A 22,914-nucleotide genomic window follows, 5' to 3' on the forward strand; every position below is an offset into this window, starting at 1 on the left:
CCGCTGGCTTCGCAGTGAAACAGCGTCGGTGCTCTCGTGTTTGGGTGTTGGCAGAGGCACACGGAAGGATGTTAGAGGCGAACCGCCAATGATAGCCTCGTGGGTTGTGTTTACTCAAGGTTGAAGGGGTAGTATTTTATTGTAAAGTAGTACTAGTACGAATAGAATAACCATAAATAACCCCTAAAGAAGAAGAAGAAGAAGAAGAAGCAAGAATAGAAAGTCAACCCCCAGCTGTCCGCCGACTTTTATGTTTCGTTCAGTCCGTTTTGAGGTCGCGAATTGAATTTGGGGATCCGTACGTTACCAGGTAAGAATGAGGCACGTGCATGTAAACAATAGTTTTATATTGTACATTAATCCTTCTTTCTGAATACCTTCCTCCTGCGTCGTGTTATGTCTGCAGCGCACATGGTGCTGTTCTCCATTTAAAGGCTGATGCAACACCTCAGTTTTGAAAGATGGCAAGATATCGCATGAATTCGTTCAGAAGTTTATCTGCCTGCCGTATTATTGTTATGGGAACCCGTTCGCGTCGTTTAAGCACATCTGTTGTGATTATTACCCGTTTATTCCAGAATTAGGGGGTAATTGGGAATAGGCAGCGGCGCTCGCATGTTGTATAGTAGCGTGCTTGCGATTCATTGTATTGTAGCGGAATCAAATAACCAAAATACGAACAAAACCCATGAAACGCAAGACCACAAAGACGATTTGTGGTATTTAGTGTTTACTTTTGGCCGTTCTCGTGGTTTTAAACTGTTTGCTGCGGTTTTGGTATTTGTACCATCTTTCAGATTCGCGCACGAGGCATTGTGTTGAATTGATTCTTTTTTGTGATTCGAAGGAACCGTTTCGCAAAACGCCTGAAACCTTTCTCGAAACCTCTACTTTACCACTGTGTTTAAGAGTAAAATTGTCAAGAAACAAACACAGTTAAAAATAAAAATCCGATGGTATCTGTGTAAATAATACACATTTAATAATTGAAATCAACCGTCTGAACTAATCGATTCACTAAATGACGTGAACTTCAGGGTTGCCAGGTTTTCACAACAAAACCCGCCCAATTGCTACAATTGTGGGTGTTACACAAACAGTGTCAAAGTAGACAAATTCCGCTTGAAAGCCGCGGACTTGGCAACACTGTTCCGCATTGTGTCTGTTTGGGGCGCGTGGCTGCGTTTTACTATGACGTTTAAAAAAATGCGGGAAATTTGTTTCCTACTTTGTATATCTGCAAATTCGTCTTTCTGCAAGAATCGCCGTTCTGAAAAATAATAAAGTCATTCATTTTGGAATCGTGCAGATGCGAAGAAAACGGACTGTTTGCAGTAAGCGTTGTTTACGTTTTGTTTCATATAGACAGTGAACACAAGATGGATTAGTTTGCTCAGAAGCAAAATATAGAGATGATATGATTCCGACACAGCCAGTATTCACATGTAATACTCATATCCACGTAACCCACAGACAGTGTGAAAGAGAATATCATTTACAAAGAACAACATTATGCTCAAAAAAAGCTATTTACTGATCATTGCGCATGCAGCGTGACGCAGGGCCTTTAATAACATTAGCAAACATTAACCAATGGCATGTTAAGAATTATATAGTGTACACTTAAAAAAGTGAACTTTATATCCATTTTAACCTCATGTATAAACATTGAACAGTTTATCTGTAGTGTGCATTGTTATATTTAATAATGATTTATTGCTTAAAGTTTTGTGTACAGTGATGCTGGGTTTGTTTACAAAGCGTCATATCAGGAAGAGGGAGTTCTTTTGTTTTCATTTACATTTGTTATCATGCATCATGCTCTTTGTGAAGAACAGCTTCTGCGATTAGGCCTATTTTACATTTTCAATTTCTTTAAATTTTATTTGACTAAAATTTGGATCATAGTAGTAAGCGCTGTATGTTATACGTTAAATTGTCAAAACGTTAAACCAATTTGTGACCCTGGACCACAAAACCACTCATAAGTTGCACGGGTATATTTGTAGCAATAGCCAACGATACATTGTATGGGTCAAAATTATCGGTTTATCGTTTATGCCAAAAATCATTAGGATGTTAAGTAAAGATCATGTTCCATGGAGATATTTTGTAAATTTCCTACCTCAAATATATAAAAACTTAATTTTTGAATAGTAATATGCATTCCAACTTCATTTGGGCAACTTTAAATGTGATTTTCTCAATAATCTTTTTTTTATATATATTTAAAAAAAAAAAAATTGCACCCTCAGATTCCAGATTTTCAAATAGTTGTGTCTCAGCCAAATATTGGCTTATTTATTCAGCTTTCAGATGATGTATAAATCTCTCTCTCTCTATATAAAAAAACAAACAAACAAAAACCAAATGGGTCACATTTTGGTTTTTATGCCTGTGTTTGATTCAAAATCGAAATTAATTAGATTCAAGATCTAAAAAATAGAGTAGAACTCTAGTTAAAAAATAATGCACATTTCTAAAAAAAAGAATTACATTGAGTCATGCAGCACATAGTAATGCATAGTAAAAAAAAAATGGCAAAATGAAAGATGTGATGTAAACATTTTTGAGTGATGATGCAATGAATGATTGAATCAGCGTTTAAAAGGATTTTAAAATGCTATTTGAACTGATTCGGAGAAAATAATCAAATGTAATGTTGTTTGACAGTTTTCTCTGTATCTTGAAACGCTATGAACAAACTGCAAATATAATGGTCAAGGTGACTTTGCCCTTGTTTATCACATAGTGTTTAAATATTGGTGTTTGAGGAAGGTGCAAGCTATATTGATTTCAGGAGTGTTGTAAAATGAAGATTTATATGGTCAAGAAGTGAATAAATTCTGCAAAAATCCACAAAATGCTTTTTAATGCCTGTGTGGTAAAAAATGTAGAGCTAAAATTTCAAATTATTTCAATGTATTGAGTGATTACCTAATTTATACAAAAGCTTTATTTGAATTGCCCTGGGTGTGTATGTTACGGGCTGTTGGAACTGTAAAAATGTGAATTTGTTGTGTGTGACCATCTCTGATAAGGTTTGATTCAAGCCGATATATGTGTTTAATATGTTGACACGTCAGTCAGAGCACATTGACAGTGAAGGTGTTGCTGTAGAGTTGAAGGGCAGTGGACTGTGTTTGCTTTTCAGGGCACGTCGAGTTAAAATGTCATGACTTTGTCTTGGCAGAGTTTTGTTTGGACAGTAAAATGATCAGATCTGCAGTTATAAAGTTGGCATGAATAGGCCAAGTTTATAGGTTACTTCAATAAATCACCTGTCATCACTATTTTGTTTTGAGGATGTTTGTGGTTTCACATCACCGTAGGGTGGGTTTGTTTTTCATTATTAATACCCTTCAGGTTTCAGGAGACAAATTTAACATTGGCATGATGACATGCATCATGCACAATATTGGGCTGGTTTAATCGGTGTGGGTGTTGGCAGGCCTCTGCTCTTTGATTGGACTATCCATAAAGGTGTGTGCTTCAAAGATAGTTCCTGTCAGTTTAATCACTGTTCTGTATTAATACACGGTCTTCATTATAGCACACACACACACACACATCATTTAGTATACACAGCATAAAGTGTCAACGCTGTTGTGTGACATATAATAACAATAAAAAAGCTTTGTTATTGGAAAGCAACTTTAAATTTCTCAGCAACGAGGTGAAACGTTGCTGTTTTTATTCTAATTAAATTCTCCTTTAATTAAAATTTATTCAAATAGTCTTGTGGGGCAGTTGTGGCCTAATAGTTAGAGAGTCAAACTTGTAACCCGAAGGTTGCGGGTTCGAGTCTCGAGTCTTGTTACCAGCAGGAATTGGTGGTGTGTTCAATATGATGATGTATCGTCACAGAGATTTGACGATGCGAGTATCAATACAGCTGTCTCAGTATCGATATTGTGGCACGTGTGCAGCAGTGGACTGCGCTTAATTTGAATACAAGAACACTGTGTAAAATTGAGTAGAAAAGTGCAAGGTTTCTAAAAAAAAAATAATGAATAGAGCACAATATATAGGCACCAACCAGGTTTAATCAGGCCGCAGAGGAACAGAACTGGGTTGTCTGATATAAAGAGATGTAATACCCGAAACCTTGTGCAATACGGAAATATCTGCTAAGTGTGTTACTTATCTTTGTCAACCTGGCAACCATGTGTGCTCTCTCTTCACTGGGGATAAATGCGCTTATTTTCTGAAAACACCGGTTAGCTTGCAGTTTTGCAATTTCCACTTCAATATTCTATTCTCAGAAAAGTGTAATTCATCAAGTGTTCATTTATGAGAGAGAGAGAGAGAGAGAGAGAGGCTGTGTATGTATGAATTACCTCTATTAACAGTGAAGTTGTGACTTTAATTCCTTTAGAAACAATGATGTAACCAGCTCCTTATTGACAAAGAAAATGTAGCTCTTGAGCGATTAAACTATTTAGTTGATAAAATTGTGGGGCAGCGCTAAAAAAATTGTTCCTGAATGTCTGAGTGCGGCCGCAACGTCATCTGCGTGAGTGACTGAGCATGTGTGTTAGATACAGAAGAAAGTGCATTAGTTTAGAACTCTTCTAATTTTTATTAGTTAATTTGTGCAATGATATCCTACCAGCAATGGAAATATGTTTTTTTAATATGTTAGAATGAGTACATTACAGTGTAAATTTATTAGAACGAGTACATTATTATTTATGGCCTAAAAATGCAAACAATCAGAATATTGTACCTGGTGGGGAGTGCTTAATGTAAACATTAAAACATATGCCCTTCATAATGCAGAGGTCAGCTGCCTGCTCCGCCAATAGTTAGAAATGGCACTATAGTATGCAGTGTTTAATAAACAGCTGTTTTACTAAATTCTGCTGAGGTGAAATTCAGTGCAGTCCTGTATTGTGATAAGTATTGTATCGTGGCCTCTGTATCGTGATGCGTATCATATCGTGACTGGTGATACACAGCCCTAGAATAGGGCCCTATGATTTCCACGATGCGGACGGAATAGCGGAATCCAGTCATAAAAATGGAATTCACTGAATAACGCGGAATGTCATGAAATTTGTCAAATTTTGAATGAATTCTTCAAAAGTAGGTCATTACACTTAATTCAAACCGCTATATGGACTAGTACCAGTAAATATTAGGGCTGCACGATTAAGCGAATGTGATTGTCATGCGTATCTTGTCAGTAAAGCCGGTTCTGTGATTAGTAGTAAATCTCTAGCACATGCTTTCAGATGGAGCAGCATTTACTACACAGAGCCATAGTTCACTAACAAGCTACGCAAAATTGCGTTCATAATAGCAGATGATTTAATCACGTGATAATGAAATCGAAGAAATCGTTCTGCGTTTATGAAAGCTGTTTGCGTAGCTTGTCAGTGAACTACGGCTCTGTAGTGAATGCTGCTCCAGCTGAAATCATGTGAAAATACCACATTTAATAACATATTTTTACTCCAAACTCATTTCATAACATCATTCGAGTGTTTGAAATCAATCCTTCTGTGAGATGATGTGGCTACTTACACAGAATAAGGCACACAACATATTTCATAGTATTCTAAGCAGTAATAAATAAAGTCTATGTTGATTAGCATTGCATTATTATAAACTTTATTATAATAAAAATTATAAGACAAACTCAGATAAACCAAATATTGTTGTAGTCGTGTGTTTATTAGTCACGTGGAATCGATGAAAGCAGTTAAATTAGTTATTCAGCAACCGCTAAAGGCATTTCCTGTGTTTCTTCTGCGAGGCGTATTTGGAGTTTCAGCACCCTCTGGCCTTCGTTTGGCGATTTACTGCTGATCACAGAACCATGCTTCACTTGAAAATCGCAGCTTCTGCCCAATCTTGATTTATCGCCTTTGCGATTTAATTTTGATTAATTGTGCAGCCCTAGTAAATATTAAGCCGCAAAAAAATATTTAAATATGAATCCTGCATGTTCTTTGTGTCCTCTGTGTTTGTGTTTGTGTGTGTGTGTGTGTGTGTGTGTGTGTGTGAATGGCACAGACATGCGGTTGCTGTCTAAACGGAATCCAGAAAACTTTTAACGGAATTTGGAAAAAAATAAAAAGGAATTTGGGAAAAAATTAAACATATCATATGGCCCTACTAGCGTCAACTGACCTGGGCATCGTGACCTGATTGAAGAGGTGTGTGAACACAATGTGTCCGGCTGATGTGTTCAGATGCCTCCCATTTCTGCCGGTGCTCTGTGATTGGTGGAACATGGGGCAAGGCCCTCTACCAGCCCACTTACCGGAATTTACACTTGACAGAAGCACGAGTTTCCATGCGTGCATTGCTTTGGAAGTTTAAATTAGATATGGATGTGCTTATTACTCTTCAAGGCTGTGAGTGGCAGATGTTCCAGTATGCCTTGCGCAATCATGTATTGCCACACAGAAATGTTAGGCTGTAGAGTACGTAGGCTTTGTTCCATTGCCCTTCCTACAAAAAAACAGCCCCCAGAACATAAATGTTTGACATCCACTGAGAATGTCTTCAGAAGAGCCTGCTTTTATTCCTAATAAGTAGTTGTTTTTTCTTAGTTTAGACCAGTGATTCTTGACCAGGGGCCCGGGACCTACTAGGTGGCCTCAGGAAACTTTCATGGGGGCGCCTTAAGATGACTTAAAAGATTTGAAATAAGTAAAAAATACTACCGTCTTAACTTGAAAGAAGATATTTTGACTGAGGAACTTGCATACCATTAAAGCATAAAGTGAGCAAGGCCTTCATGTTGATTGTGTAAACATAGATACTGTGATGCAAGAAAAATTTCAGACTTGTCTGACAATAAAGTGTTATATCATATCATATGCTCCGAACATAACAGTTTAATGTATTTTAATGCTTTGTTAGTCACCATTGTCAATATCACAAAAAAAAAAAGCTTACCGAAGACAAGTAAACAGTCAGCGATTAAAGTAATCACAAACAATAGGACAAAAACTACAGTAGAACAAATAATAAATGCTGCATACATTGTATAAAGTAATTAAATGTACAAAAATAGTGCATATTCTTCACTGTTATAAATTAAATATATTTCTTCTTATTAAAGTTGCATAAGTGATTTATTCAAGAGCAATGAAATATTATCTCTCTTTTGTTGTTTGTTTAACTTGAAAGAACGACAGCAGGAATACTAGACTGCTGTCACTTTAAGAGCTCCCCGGATCCAGTGTACTGTTACATGTGCAAGGCTTGAAATTGTTTTGTTTCTTAGCTGTGTGCTTTCACTTAAGACCTAATTTACTGTGTTTGTGAGGATACTCACAAAGACAGGCATTTTGACACATACAAGTGTGTGTATTCCATTCATGGCCTATAAAGCGGCGAAAATTAACGTTTAATACCCCCATCTTCATTTGCACGCACCTCTCTGACAGTGCTGAGAAGCAGTCGCTCAGACAGCACCCACAAATAGCAAAATGAGTTCTCTTTCACTGCTAAATATCCAGCACCATGCGTCTTTAGGGGATTCATACTTTTAAGATCTTGTAGGGCCCTATGAAATAGTTTTTATTTTTATTTATTTATTTATTTTTTTCTTGACTCCTTTTCAGTAGTTAAATTAAAAAAGCATGTATAATTAACAAAAATAATTAAAAAAAACAATTAAAAAAAAAAAATATTAAAATCAAAACAAAAAAATATTAAAAAAAATTAGTTAAACTTAGTTAACTAATTAGTAGTAGTAGTAGGCTATGTACATTCTATTGAAAAATAGTAATAGGCACATGTTTTCAAATCAAACCCGACTTTTATTTTGACGGGTTGCCGTGAATACCTTTACAGTTCTGTGTATGTGATATGATGCTTGTTTTACTCAAATCAAATGGTCATGCTTATGAAGTCACTCTCAGAGCCGTTCTGGAGATGTTGTTCAAGTGTTTACGTTCTCATTTAGTGAGACGGCAGACGTTGAAAAACACCGCGAGCATCACGTGCACTTCAGTGTGTGTAGTAAATGAAACCGGCATCTGCGCCATTCATTAACAGACACACGCAGAACATGCAGGATTCATATTTAAATCGACTTTTGTGGCTTAATATTTACAGATACTAGTCCATTTCGTGATTTGATTTACGTGTAATGACCTTTTGATTAATTCATTCAAAATTTGACAAATTCCGTGACATTCCGCTGTGAATTAAAATGTGAATTCCGTTTTTATGACTGGATTCCTTGATTCCGTCCACGTTTTCCGCATCGCTGAAATCATAGGGCCCTAATCTTGACAGGCATGGCCATTATGAATATTTTTTTTGTTACAGAGCAATGTGAACATTCTTCTAAACATCTTCTTTTGTATACCACAGAAAAAAAATCATGCAATTTTGAAATGACATGAGTAAATTATTAGCACAACAAAATAATTAGCAACTTTTATGTTATCTCGCTTTAAGTGTCAGAGGTGTTTCGTGACAGAAGGCAGAAACCAGAATCTGATGCAGTGACTGTAGAGGCTTCAGTGACCACCGCAGCTGCTGGTCTTCACGTGACCTCACCGTGTGCTATTTGTGGCCCGAGCTTTTAATGAGTTAGTTGCCACAAAGGCATTGGACTCGTGCTACAGGCAGACACAGGTTTGAACACCTCCCCTTGCTTGTATTTATTACAAGTTTAGAGAGAAAAGGCATAATCAGAGGTTTTACTTTACAAATCCTCATTGTGTTTGATAACTGGAGGAGGTGCTGAACCAAAGCCAGAGCTCAGAGAAAAGAATCACCGGACTTCATCTGTATTGTGAGGATTTCCTCGCTTTGATATTTTGAGTTGGTAAGAAAAAGATCTGAAACTTCAGAGCGCTCTGATTAGCGGCCTCTGTGGATTTGATGTCTTGCTGTTTGTTATTTGAGTTTCCCATGAAACCCGTTATTGGTTTTGCTCTCTAAATGATGCAATGAAACCCATTTATTTCACATGCTTTAGGGTTTCTCAGTGGCCTTCTGGGAGACTCAAACTTAATATTTAGTATTTCAGACTAAATTATCTTCTGATGTATTTCTTTTGTGTAATCAAACATGAATGGAATATTGTTAATTAGACATTGCATTTTAACCAATAGCAGTATAATTAATGTAATGCATGTCAAGAACACATTAATGGCATATTCAGTTGTTTTTTATGCATTGAATATAAAATATATACATACTTAGCATTAAAGTGAAAAAAAAAATTGAAAGTCGTGACATTTGCCAAGTATGGTAACCCATACTCGGAATTGGTGCTATGCATTTAACCCATCCAAGTGCACACACACAGCAGTGAGAAGTGAACACACACAGTATTTAAATTAGACCTAGAATGACCCAAATATCAGAAGCTTTTCATCTTCCTGTTATGAGCTGATGAAATAAGGTGTCTTGTTACTGTAAACTCTAAAAGGGACTAACACCCGTGAGTGCACGTCATTCTGTTTATTAGCGTACAGTGTATTTATTACATGTGTGTCTTATTCTCTCTAAATATGATCTGTGACGTTAGCTTTGCACTTGTGTGTTTATAAAAAGATCCTACTGTAAAGTTCAAGTGATATCCCGGCTTGCGTCCAGTCTGCTTTTGGCTTACAGCTATTACAGGAACGATGAGTAAGAGAAATCACGCTGGTTGTGGAGGTAGTACCAGGCTCAAATATCATCACTCTTGTGCTTATGTCAGGATCGCACTTCTTGCATCATTTAGTAACTTAAGAATTCAGAGATTTAAAAAGACTGTTTTTACAATTTAATTGAATTTTTTGTATACATGTCATAAACTAACACTGCGCTATTTAAGAACATTACTGTATACTGAAATGAAATAAAACAAAGTAAATGGAGGGAAAAACATTGTTAGTATGGCAGATAAAGACAAATAAATTGATTTTGGATTGTCGCACTGAATTCGATGCAGTAATTTACCTTGCAGGTAATTTACAACTTTGAATTTATATTTAATATTATGTAATTTGAAAATAAATAAATATGCAAAAAAATATTTTGACAAAAATAAATATAAGATAAAGACAAATAGATGGCAACTTCTTGATTCTGTAATTCTATTATAATAATTTTCTTTAAATTAAATTAAATTTGACAATTCACTTTGATTTAGATTACCTTTACTTTCATCTATGCTCACTTAAATTAATCTGTAAAAACACTAATAAATATAAAAACAGTTATTGTTATATATTTTATCTAATGTCTAAAACTAATATCCATTTTTCATACTGTACTTTATTATGTTGAGATGCCTAAATTCACCAATGTGTGTGTGTGTGTGTGTGTGTGTGTGTGTGTGTGTATATATATATATCACGATTGATTGCATCCAAAATAAGTTTTTGTTTATATAATGTGTGTATTGTGTATATTTATGTATATATAAATACATAAACATACAGTAGCATATATATCTTGAAAATATTTACATGTATACATTTATATTTTATATATAATTTATATTCTATATAAATATATTTAATATACAAGCAACAACTCAATTTGAACTATCAGAACAATTGCTTAAACTAAAATGGAATACAGAGTAAAGGTAAAAATGGCAACTTATTAAAACTAAAAATGAATTTGTTAATAACCTTTACTTGAAGCAAACTTTAATGGACTTTTTATCATGTTTATATGGTCTTTTGTTTGTCCAGGTCATTGGCCCTACAGTGAAGAGCTTGTGTGTGTGTGCACGTGTGTCTGACTGCTTGAAGAAATCAACATGGTCCTTGCCTACGTAAAAGGCTTTGGAAAGCAGCTTCTGCGAGTGAAGGTGGTCGACTGCAGCACAGAAGAGTCTCGTCTTTGCCGATGCCTCAACACCTTTGACCTGGTGGCACTGGGAGTGGGCAGCACATTGGGCGCTGGTGTCTATGTGTTGGCCGGGGCCGTGGCACGGGAAAACGCTGGTCCGGCTATCGTCCTCTCATTTCTGATTGCAGCATTAGCCTCAGTGATGGCCGGACTGTGTTACGCTGAGTTTGGAGCACGTGTACCTAGAACGGGCTCTGCGTATCTGTACAGCTATGTGACGGTGGGCGAGCTGTGGGCCTTCATCACTGGCTGGAACCTCATCCTGTCTTATATCATAGGTGAGAAGAATGCTTCAAGTAGTCAGGCCTAAATCTGGCCTGAAAATGGCAACTATCAATAGTTCTAACCCATATTGGCTAACCACACTTATAATGTTCCCTCTCTCAGGAACGTCCAGTGTCGCTCGGGCCTGGAGTGCGACCTTTGATGAGCTCATTGGCAAACATATAGAGAATTTCTGCAGGTTACACATGAGTATGAAGGCCCCTGGACTGTTAGCAGAGTATCCCGACATGTTTGCTGTGCTCATCATCCTCACACTGACAGGTAAGCCACTGAGAGTCAGACTGTACAAATATACCTCAGTTTGTGTATGTTCAGGAATGCAACAGATGAATATATGTTGTGTTTGTTCTGCAGCTTTGTTGGCATTTGGGGTGAAAGAGTCCGCTATGATCAATAAAGTGTTCACCTGCATCAATGTTCTGGTCCTGATGTTTGTGGTCGTGTCGGGCTTGATCAAAGGAACCCTCAAAAACTGGAGCCTGGATCCTAAGGAAATCCTCAACCAAACATCCTATGAGAAGTAAAGATTTTTTTTAAAATTTTTTCCCTTTGATAGAAGCATGGTATATCTTGTGAAATGTGGATTTTATTATTGTTCAAAGTCAAAATAGAAACAGGGGAAAGTATGTTTTGCTGAAAGTCATGATTATGTAGTGAAAGTTTTTTTTTTTTTTTTTTTTTTTTTTTTTTTTTTTTTTTTTTCATATTTTTTTTTTCATATTTTTTACATTCATCTGAGTGTAACATTATCATAAAAGATCAGATGTTGATTGGATTTTGAGATGTGGTCACAGTGTTTTTATTGTATACAAAAAATAATAATAATAATAATAATTAGTTTTAATTTAAATAAAGCTGAAAATATTATGTAACTAACCAAAATTAAAAAAAAACAAAATAAAACAAAACAAAACTAAAAAAAAAATATAAAAAAAACTGAAAGTATGTATAAAAAATTAAAGCTAATTCAAAACAGTAATTGCTCCACCGTCTGTCATTTTCACCAGAAGATTGAAATATGACAGGATTAAACATTACAGGGTCACAAAATGAAGAATTTCAATATTTGCATGAATTAACCATTTATAGTAAGATCAATAACATGCATTTAGAAAGCAGAACTTACAAGAAAATGATGCCTGTTTTTGGGACGTTTTTCATTGCATATAAGGTAACCAAAAATTCCCCTTGAAAATAAATATATTTAAATTGTAGCATTTGTTGCACTGCCTTTCATTTTTGCATATCATAAAGATACAGTAATTTAAATTTTAAAATTACACTACTACGGTAATAATAATAATCAAATGCAATTTTACAAGGAAAGCCTTAAAAACAATCTTGATAAAAATAAATGTAAGATTGCTAGGAAGCAATTTAGATGCCAACTTCTTGATTCTGTAATTCTATTATAGTATTTTTCTTTAAATTTCTACAGTCTGCATAAAATTCAGTTAAATCAAATGAAATTTTACAAGGAAAGTCTTAATGATAATCTATATCATAATGTGAAAAATGAAATGTTTAATGCTCCTAGAAATGGTTTATATTGTTGTCTTTGTCTGAGGGAGATACTATAGCTAAGTACTTGTTTGTGTTTGCAGTACGTCAGAGCTGTTGCCGTCTCAAGAGAGTTTGGGTGTTGGTGGTTTCATGCCGTTCGGTTTCTCTGGAGTTCTGTCCGGTGCTGCCACCTGTTTCTATGCTTTTGTCGGGTTTGATTGTATCGCCACAACAGGTGAGTTCTTCCTTTCCTATGACAACACGGTTTAGCTTTTGAGTCGGATCTAACTGAGATGCATTCCAAAGCTTTTTTTTTTTGGCTTCCTGTGTAAATAAAGGCCTTTTCCTCTCTGTGTGTGATTCAGGTGAGGAGGTGAAGAATCCTCAGAGGGCGATACCTATTGGCATTGTAGCATCTCTTCTCATCTGTTTCGTCGCCTACTTTGGCGTATCAGCCGCCCTCACGATGATGATGCCGTACTACATGCTGGATAAGAACAGCCCTCTCCCTGTGGCCTTCAAATATGTGGGCTGGGAAGGGGCGACGTATGCAGTAGCCGTTGGTTCCCTTTGTGCTTTGTCCACCAGGTAAGAACTACACAGGTGCTTTACAAGTTATGTCCGTTCTGGGGTGTGTTTGTGTATTTGCATAGCATTGTTTGTTTTAAAGCTGCAGTATGTCATTTCTGTGCCATTTTGGCACCAGACGTCTTCAGAAAAAAAGACATTAGAAATGGAAATGTCTACACAAAATGCAAATTATTTTAATTTTGAAATTATTTAAAGTGGTTATGGTATTTTTTAAGTTATTTTATTTATTTATTTTTTTACTCTCCATGATTTGACTCTTTTAATACCTGAACTGTGAGGCATAAAGATGTGTGGAAATTAATATATGAATTACTACTAAGTTAATTCAGCTGCAGTGTTCTGAAGTAATTGTGATGTTTTATTTTAATATGATTTAGATATTGTTTCATGTTTTAAAGTGTCATGAAAAACTCTTACAAATGTACATACAGTCAAACATGTTGCACAAGTATTTCAGTGGTGTCTCACAAGCTGTAATGAATGACTATACAGGTCCTTCTCAAAAAATTAGCATATTGTGAAAAAGTTCATAATTTTCCATAATGTAATGATAAAAAATAAACTTTCATATATTTTAGATTCATTGCACACCAACTGAAATATTTCAGGTCTTTTATTGTTTTAATACTGATGATTTTGGCATACAGCTCATGAAAACCCAAAATTCCTATCTCAAAAAATTAGCATATCATGAAAAGGTTCTCTAAACGAGCTATTAACCTAATCATCTGAATCAACTAATTAACTCTAAACACCTGCAAAAGATTCCTGAGGCTTTTAAAAAACTCCCAGCCTGGTTCATTACTCAAAAACCGCAATCATAGGTAAGAGGTTAACCCAGAAGGCCATCATTGACACCCTCAAGCGAGAGGGTAAGACACAGAAAGAAATTTCTGAACGAATAGGCTGTTCCCAGAGTGCTGTATCAGGCGTGTGCTTTTGAACCAGAAACAGCGGCAGAAGCGCCTGACCTGGGCTACAGAGAAGCAGCACTGGACTGTTGCTCAGTGGTCCAAAGTACTTTTTTCGGATGAAAGCAAATTTTGCATGTCATTCGGAAATCAAGGTGCCAGAGTCTGGAGGAAGACTGGGGAGAAGGAAATGCCAAAATGCCTGAAGTCCAGTGTCAAGTACCCACAATCAGTGATGGTCTGGGGTGCCATGTCAGCTGCTGGTGTTGGTCCACTGTGTTTTATCAAGGGCAGGGTCAATGCAGCTAGCTATCAGGAGATTTTGGAGCACTTCATGCTTCCATCTGCTGAAAAGCTTTATGGAGATGAAGATTTCGTTTTTCAGCACGACCTGGCACCTGCTCACAGTGCCAAAACCACTGGTAAATGGATTACTGACCATGGTATTACTGTGCTCAATTGGCCTGCCAACTCTCCTGACCTGAACCCCATAGAGAATCTGTGGGATATTGTGAAGAGAAAGTTGAGAGACGCAAGACCCAACACTCTGGATGAGCTTAAGGCCGCTATCGAAGCATCCTGGGCCTCCATAACACCTCAGCAGTGCCACAGGCTGATTGCCTCCATGCCACGCCGCATTGAAGCAGTCATTTCTGCAAAAGGATTCCCGACCAAGTATTGAGTGCATAACTGAACATAATTATTTGAAGGTTGACTTTTTTTGTATTAAAAACACTTTTCTTTTATTGGTCGGATGAAATATGCTAATTTTTTGAGAAAGGAATTTTGGGTTTTCATGAGCTGTATGCCAAAATCATCAGTATTAAAACAATAAAAGACCTGACAATATTTCGGTTGGTGTGCAATGAATCTAAAATATATGAAAGTTTAATTTTTATCATTACATTATGGAAAATAATGAACTTTTTCACAATATGCTAATTTTTTGAGAAGGACCTGTATAGTAAGTGATAGAATAATTATTTTCATGGAATGAGAGACCTGAAGTGGGCGGGGCTTAGCCCAGACGTGGTCTCTGATTGGCTTGTTTAAACTCTTTGCTGTGTTCAGCTGTGACAAACATTTTTCAGAACCATCATTCAGGTGTAAATTGTCTTTTATCAGGTGCAAATGTACTATTTTTCAAAAGTTTGGGGTCAGTAAGATTTTGTTTTTGGAATAACCACATTTATTTGAAATATAAATCTTTTGTAACATCATAAATGTCTGTACCATCATTCTTGTTAAAAAAAAAAGCATTATTAAAAAAATAAAAATACCTCAAACTTTTGAATGGTAGTTTATGTTTGTAGGATCTCAAAAAATATGGTTTGCTTTTTCATGACACTTTAAAGGCAAATTTGTAAAGCTAATTAGCTTCAGTAGATGTTAAATGCACAAGCTAACTGCACTGCATGGCTTGAATCTGTTTCTCTCCCCTCAACTAGTCTGTTGGGCTCCATGTTCCCAATGCCCCGTGTAATATGGGCCATGGCTGAAGACGGGCTGCTCTTCAAGTTCTTGGCAAACATCAGTGAAAAATCCAAAACGCCTATAATGGCCACTGTAACCTCAGGCATAGTGGCAGGTGAGGATGCTCATTTAAACTACTGACAGACTCGCTTCTTTACAGGACAACAACCTCTCAAACTGCACGTGACTAAACTTATCCACTAAACTCCAGCAATGCCAAAAAATGACCCATGACCCAACTGCTTTTTGGTGCCAACATTAGGCTTTATTTAAGCCTTTATATTCAGAGAATTGCAGCAGTGACATTAAACTCTTACTCTAGTAGACTACAAAACAACACAGATGTACATTTTGGTCACATTTATGAATACAAAATGTGTAAACTTCAAATGAAGTTACATTTCATTCGAGGAGCTGAACTATAAGGGGTATATTGAGCTTTTGCTGTCCTTTATGTTCAGCTTTAGTGGTGAGGCTAGAGGCATCTGCGATTTTCTGAACCGGGCTTATGTTTAGGTTCAGATTCAGATCTTATATCCACTTATTCTCCCTCCCTTGCTTGTGTAGTCTGCTAGGCTCCATGTTCCCACTGCCACGCATTATCTTTGCCATGGCACATGACGGTCTCATCTTCAGCTTCCTGTCTCGCATCAGTGAGAGGAAGACGCCCATCATCGCCACCATGGCGGCCGGGCTTCTGTCCGGTAAGCGTAGAGGAGAAACGGATTAACCCTTAGTTTTTAGTAGAATTCATCATGTCACTTTTTCCTTAAGATTTATGATCAAACTCCTGTGAAAAAGCACTTAAGCGTAATTCATAATGTAATATATTTGAAAAATTATACTTATAAATAGGGTTGGGAATTGTAAGAAATTTTCCAGTTCCGGTTCTGCCTATTGGTTCCGATTCCGGTTCCATTAAAATCATACTGTTTATTACTTACTGTCAACTTGATTTAAGGGTTGGCAATGTCAAAATTCAACATATATTACAGTATACGGATCTTCTTAAGTAGGGTTGGGTATTGTTAGAAATTTTCCGGTTCCAATTGTGGTTCCATTTAAATGAACTATTATTATGTTTTTTACTATTTTACCTTCATTGAATGTAGTGTTGCTGGGAGGTATTAAGTAATGTTGAGTAATGCTAGTCCATCAATCAGCATGTGCTTCAAAGTTGATGTTTTTTACACTATCAATAACATTTAGCTTTTCAAGCAGGAATAAACCGGTTGGCAAAATTTCCCTTGAGGGCTAAGACACTTGTTAATTTCCCTAAATTAATGAAATATAAACGGTTATACTTATAACCAGGTATACACACATTCCATAAAGCCCCTATTTTACAAATAATAATGCAGTAAGGAGATGGTGTGATGCAGTGAGTGGTTTCCACATTTTTAAACATTTAAAATGCATGAAAACAAATATTTTCTATCACTTTGTTTATCACTCTTGAACTGACCTGTACACTAAATAATCTAAAAAGGGTGGCGTTTCTGTTATTTGGTTTGTGACATCCTTTATGGGAAACACTGAATCGTCAGAACACCAGGGGAAGGCTGCTCACAGCGCTTGGTCACATGTCGCACCAGAACCGTATATGGAACCGAAACGTAGAAATTGCTTACGGTTCCGATGTTTTTCAAAGAACAGAACCGGTTCTGAACAAGAACCTGTTCTCGGTTCCGAACCCTACTTATAAAGGATGCACCAAGGTACATTTAGTTAAACCTAAAACCTTTTAATTGCATGTTAAGCATTAAATGCAAACATTGTTTATACAAATATATTTTTTACTGTGTTACTGCTAGTGGAAGATGTCTTTTTATAAGTAAGGGACCAGCTGTTAACAGGATATGCAATGGTGTCATTACACGGGCCACACATAATCTACATGAGTGAATAGTGTTGTTTGTTGTTTCTTTAAATATCACACATCACTAACCATTTCTTAATGTTTTGACAGGTTTTAACATATTGTCTATTTTACTGACTTGTTGGTGGTAGTTATATGTTATATGCCACAAGTTATGTTTACACTTCACTATTAATGTTAACACTGAAATAACACTACTGTTCAAAAGTTTGGGGTCAAATTTAAGAAATTAATAGTTTTATTCAGCAAGAATGCATTAAATTGATCCAAAGTGAGGGTAAAAACCTTTACATGGTTACAAAAGATCAACTATAAAATGTCATATTTGATCATAAATGTTTCTTGAGCAGCAAATCAGCATATTAGAATGATTTCTGAAAGATTGTGAAATAGACAACTGAAGTAATGACTGCTTAAAATTCAGAAATAAATTGTATTTTAAATTGTAACAATATTTAACAAAATTTCAGTTTTTACTGTATGTTTAATAAATTAAGCTTTGGTGAGCATAAGAGACCTTTTTTTTAAAAAAAAAAAAGCATAAAAAATCTTACTCACCCCAAATGTTTGAATGGTAGTTTATTAATATGTATTTCTGATGACGACTATTAACACAACAGAATTAGTATTCATGAACTTGTTATAGATATTACAGTTAATGCAGCTGAATCATTGTCCTGCAGTAACACACTCCTCTTCTGTCCACAGCGGTGATGGCTTTCCTGTTTGATCTGAAAGATCTGGTTGATCTCATGTCCATTGGCACTCTGCTGGCTTACACACTAGTCGCGGCCTGTGTCTTAGTCTTGAGGTACGGCTTCAGATTTTCCAAGACTCTTTAACATAAAACAAAAGAGTTTGATATTTCTGCTGTCTAATATTGCAAGTACTGTTTCGTTTTTCATAATTGTTAATCATTTTGCCTTATTGTCTTTTTAATCACACTGAATTCATTTTAAAGTCACAGTCCTGCTTTCAGTGTATTCATATCATTATTTTGGTATAATAATTTTTTTTGCATATGCAGCCAATAAGCTTGCTGCTTTACATTTAAATGGCTTCCTCTGAAACCCTCCACATCCCCAGCTCCACCTTATAGATCTGCTGCAGGTTATTATATATGCTATTTGTGCAGCAGCGGTATGTCTTAAATACTCACAGCACCGTATCGACGTATGCATTGGCAGTAGCAAGTTCCTGTACTTGCTTTGCAGCAGCAGCAATAATAATATAACAACAGCAGCAGCAATTCAGCAGCGTAGCAGATCTATTCCGCCACGATCAAATACATTAACATTGTCATATCCATTAGCATGCCAAAATCTTTCAAGATTTGTCATGATAGAAATAGTTTTAGTAAACAATAATAACCATAATTGATGGTTAGACTACTATATTTCTCTCTCTCAGGTACCAGCCAGAGCAGCCCAGTGTGAATGTCCAGTATCAGAGAGCCAGCTGTCAGGAGGAAACCGAGGCCGACTCCATCAACGAGAGCAGTGCTGGTTTCCTGCCTGGATCTCAAGATCTCTGCACCCTCAGCAACCTTCTGTCCCCCAAAAACGAGGAGCCGTCTCGTCTCTCTGGCTTCACCGTCAACATCTGCACCAGTGTATTAGGTTAGACACGTGTGGAAGCACATTTATCAGCCTGGAGTTCTAATTTGATCAGCAATGAATTGACTTCCCAGTGTGAGTCACGGCTTCCCTTCCTCCTTGTGCAGGTGTTCTGGTGTGTGTGTTCTGTGTCGTGGCGGTTCAGGGTGGATTTCAGATCTGGGCACTCACGGTTCTTGTCAGTCTGGCTGTGGTTTGTTTCATCATCACCATGTTAATAGGGCGGCAGCCTGAGAGCAAGACAAAACTGTCTTTTAAGGTAAACGGATACCTGCATGCACACAGTGGGAATTTTATAAGAAGTGTTTCTAGCGGTTTGTAAAGATAGGCGGGTGTGTGTGTATGTGTACCCAGGTTCCTCTGCTGCCATTCCTTCCCGTCCTCAGCATGTTCATTAACGTGTACCTGATGATGCAGCTGGACGCAGGCACCTGGATGCGCTTCGCCATTTGGATGGCCATAGGTAAGTCAATAATTTGTCATCAGACGTTCTTTGTTGTGCACAGGACTGCATGACACTGTGGTGGGTGGATGTAGAACCTTCTAGGAGGGTCCTAGGAATTTTTATGTAAAATACACTTAGTGCACTTTGAGAGCAAAATTAAGAACTCAAACCTGTTTTCTGTGACCAAACTGAACAAAGTAAAAAAAAAAAAAAAAAATTACTTTTCCAAATGATTTGAATATTATATATTTATTATTATCATTATTAATAACAAGACGTTAATGTATTGCTATTGTAATACAACTGCACTGTGAAATAAAACATTAATTTCATAATTATTTTAATCATAATACCGGCCAAAGGGGTAGATTTTTATTTAATTATTTTTTTTTTGCCCATGCTTACCAAGGCTGCATGTTTGATAAAAAAAATATATATATATTACAATTTTAAATAAATGTTTCAATTTAATATATTTTAAAATGCTATTTATTCATTTTATGGCAACACAAGAAACATTTCATAGTATTATTGATGTTGAAAACAGTTTTTGCTTCTAAATATTTTGTGGAAAGTGCTACACTATTAAATCAAGACTGACTATGAGATTTATGATGATACAAAAGATTTCTATTTCAAATAAATTATGTTCATTGAACCAATAATAAGTGAGCAGCAAATCAGAATATTAGAATGATTTCTGAAGGATCATGTGACACTAAAGACTGGAGTAATGATGCTGAAAATTCACAGCAATAAATTCCCTTTTAATGTATCGGCCTTATCAAATAGAAAAGTTATTTTAAATTGTAATAATATTTCACATTGTTACTGTATTTGTTGTCACACAAATGCAGCCTTGGTTAACAAGATACTACTTTTAAAAAGTGCTAAAAATTGTAACGATTCGAAACTTTTGACTTAATGTCTTCACTTGCAAGAGTTAAAATTCTATGATAACAGAATGCGTTACAAATGCTTTACATAATAAATCTAGTTAAATGCTGTGAACTACTGCCTACAGAAATAGTAGAAATTCTGCAACTGACAAAATAAAGTGTCCAAAATTCCCCAGCACTGTATTTACTGTGAACTGAGACGCTGAAAACACCGGATCATGAGCTGCTCACATATAAATGAACACAGGGCTTGCTTACAGACAGAAAACAAGTACAAGGTCTTCTGCTGTCCTTGACCTTCTGTGTTTCTTTCTAGGTTTTGTTATTTATTTTGGCTATGGAATCTGGCACAGCACGGAGGCGGCTTTGGCCAGTAACGACACAGAAGAAATCAACACCTTCAAACCGACATTGCCAAACGAACCAGCCACACCTGAGAAAGAGGCTTTCTTGAGGAACGGTTTTAATGTCAGAGCAGAGGAGAGCAGTGACCCTTGAGAAAACACTTGATATACCCTGTTACAGATGACAGTATGTGCTCACTATACCGCTGTATGTGACTTACAACAACTGAAACGTCTAAACCGAGAGCTGCTATAAGACAGTCTCCTTTGTGTTACTGTAGGTCTGAAGCACATTTAAGCAGAATTACAACATGTGGCTATTATTATTTGCCTGTTATTCAGGTAAAACTTGAAGGACAGGATTAATGATTATTGTGTGTACATAAGGATGTACACTGCATTATTGGAACGGTCGATTCTTCCTTTGTCGAATTGGTTTATTTTTATCTATTTATTTTTGTAGCATGTTGCTGTCATGCTTGATAATTTTTTTTTTTTTTTTTTGTTTTGAGCAAAACACATTGCATTGTTACCTATAATTCCCTTTGTGTGTGCGTTTTGTATGTAATTTACTGATGTCGAACCGATTTACCATTGTCCGGTTATTCAGAAAGACATCTGCTGATACCAACAGTTGTTTTATCTGCGACCTTGCTTTAAAACACTGAAAATTACACCGCTTCAGAAGAATGGCATTTCATATATTTATTTAGCTGACACAAGGTGCTTTAATTCAGTTTTCTCAATATGAGAAAGGGTTACATGCTGCAAATCGCAGTGATGCTGTTTTGTCTTTGATTGGTCTGTATCTCTCCAGTGCCTTTTCTCACCCTTTTTTATTGACGGTCCTAATGTCTCCTCGCACTGACAATGGCTTTTAGTGGCTGATACTAGTGCCACCTCTCAGACTTTGATGAAGCAGTTGCCCAACCTTTGGGATGGGAGAAAAAACTGCAATTAAAGACTTGGATCTGGGAAAATCTCTTCAGGGGGATTCTAATGCTTGTTTGTTTCATTCAGCTCTTGTGCGCATGCTGATTCTCTGAAAGCTGTTCTACGTTTGCATCTGATGTTGGGCTAAATATTTTTGTACAGTATTTTTGGACTTTTTTGTGTTGTACTTTTATTTTCCAAATTTTAGTTTGTTTGTATAAAAGCACAAAGCCAAAGAATTCATTATGATTTGATTTGAAACTGCATTATTTTATTGATATTTTGCATTAAAAATAACCTTAACAGAACTTTTATGAACACTGACACTTTATTGCATGTGTCACAGTCACAGTACATTTTCTACGTAGTATTTTAAGTAATTGAATAAATGTATATTTGATTGTTAATGTCAAAATTAAGCAAACTGCAAATTTATTGTAAATATTTGCTGTTTTTCTTGCAATTGATTTTCTTGTTTATAAAGTAAGTTTCTTGTATGGTTTTTTTTTTTTTTTTTTTTTGTACACTGTAGCTATTTCAACTGGACTGATTTAATGTCAGTTGTCTGTATTTTAACACCCAATGTAAGCAATGCAAGCAAACAGTTGTCAAAAAAAAAAAATCTATTTTCAAGATTGTCACAGCAATTAAAGATCAACAATCCAGTTCCAAAATCAATAATATTAATAATAATAATCTGGGTTCCATTGGAATGTAAGTAAATGGGGCCAACTGATAAATGTAAAGGGAAAATAGTCCATAGTCAGTCAGCTGCAAATTTCTTAAAAATTGTTTAGAATACTGTCAGGAAAAAGAAACTTCAGCAGCTTCAGTTAGGTAACTATCACAGACGGGTTTCAGAAAACTTCAAATACATAAATAAAATATTGTATTATGATGATAATTATGGTGAAAAAAAAATGGGTGCTGCATTAATTGTATTAAATATTTTAATATGTCCCCGCTTAGCCTAGTGGGGGGGCTTATTTATTTATTAATCTTTTTCTCTCCAAGCTCAAGTTCCCTACCAGTGACCTGGGAGCTTAAGGGTTCTGCACAGTATCTTTTATTTTTATATATATATATATATATATATATATATATATATATATATATATATATATATATATATATTAAATTGCTCAATCTAAGGTAATAAAAACATAACGGTTAATTAGGTAAGGTCTTTATACACCTCTAAACATAGT

The 22,914-nt window shown here is 36.0% G+C and overlaps 1 protein-coding gene across 4 annotated transcripts; it reads left to right on the forward strand.

Annotated features, from left to right (window-relative positions):
* LOC109087107 (high affinity cationic amino acid transporter 1-like) lies at positions 1-22,014 on the forward strand. 4 transcript variants are annotated; one of them, XM_042739171.1, is made up of 12 exons: positions 1-310; positions 10,668-11,105; positions 11,215-11,373; positions 11,467-11,632; positions 12,717-12,850; positions 12,981-13,203; positions 16,158-16,294; positions 18,178-18,280; positions 18,880-19,088; positions 19,193-19,344; positions 19,440-19,548; positions 20,746-22,014. In XM_042739171.1, exons 2-12 carry the CDS (start codon positions 10,736-10,738, stop codon positions 20,925-20,927), a joined length of 1,944 nt encoding a protein of 647 aa, XP_042595105.1. In that variant the 5' UTR covers positions 1-310; positions 10,668-10,735; the 3' UTR covers positions 20,928-22,014. The 4 variants fall into 4 exon arrangements, with proteins under 4 accessions (XP_042595105.1, XP_042595102.1, XP_042595104.1 ...); XM_042739168.1 differs by lacking the exon at positions 16,158-16,294 and adding an exon at positions 15,566-15,705 and having other exon boundaries at positions 4-310; XM_042739170.1 differs by lacking the exons at positions 1-310; positions 16,158-16,294 and adding exons at positions 782-1,334; positions 15,566-15,705.
* Positions 22,015-22,914: the final 900 nt, after the last annotated feature.

The sequence above is a fragment of the Cyprinus carpio genome, chromosome B15 (genome assembly GCF_018340385.1).
Source record: "Cyprinus carpio isolate SPL01 chromosome B15, ASM1834038v1, whole genome shotgun sequence".
Classification (NCBI taxonomy): domain Eukaryota; kingdom Metazoa; phylum Chordata; class Actinopteri; order Cypriniformes; family Cyprinidae; genus Cyprinus; species Cyprinus carpio.

Bases quoted from the DNA above. Each gene is read 5' to 3' on its own strand.
- LOC109087107 (XM_042739168.1), top strand. From the start codon at position 10,736: ATGGTCCTTGCCTACGTAAAAGGCTTTGGAAAGCAGCTTCTGCGAGTG. The intron at 11,106-11,214 runs GTGAGAAGAATG...TCCCTCTCTCAG, and splicing joins CATCCTGTCTTATATCATAG to GAACGTCCAGTGTCGCTCGG. The intron at 11,633-12,716 runs GTAAAGATTTTT...TTGTGTTTGCAG, and splicing joins AACCAAACATCCTATGAGAA to TACGTCAGAGCTGTTGCCGT.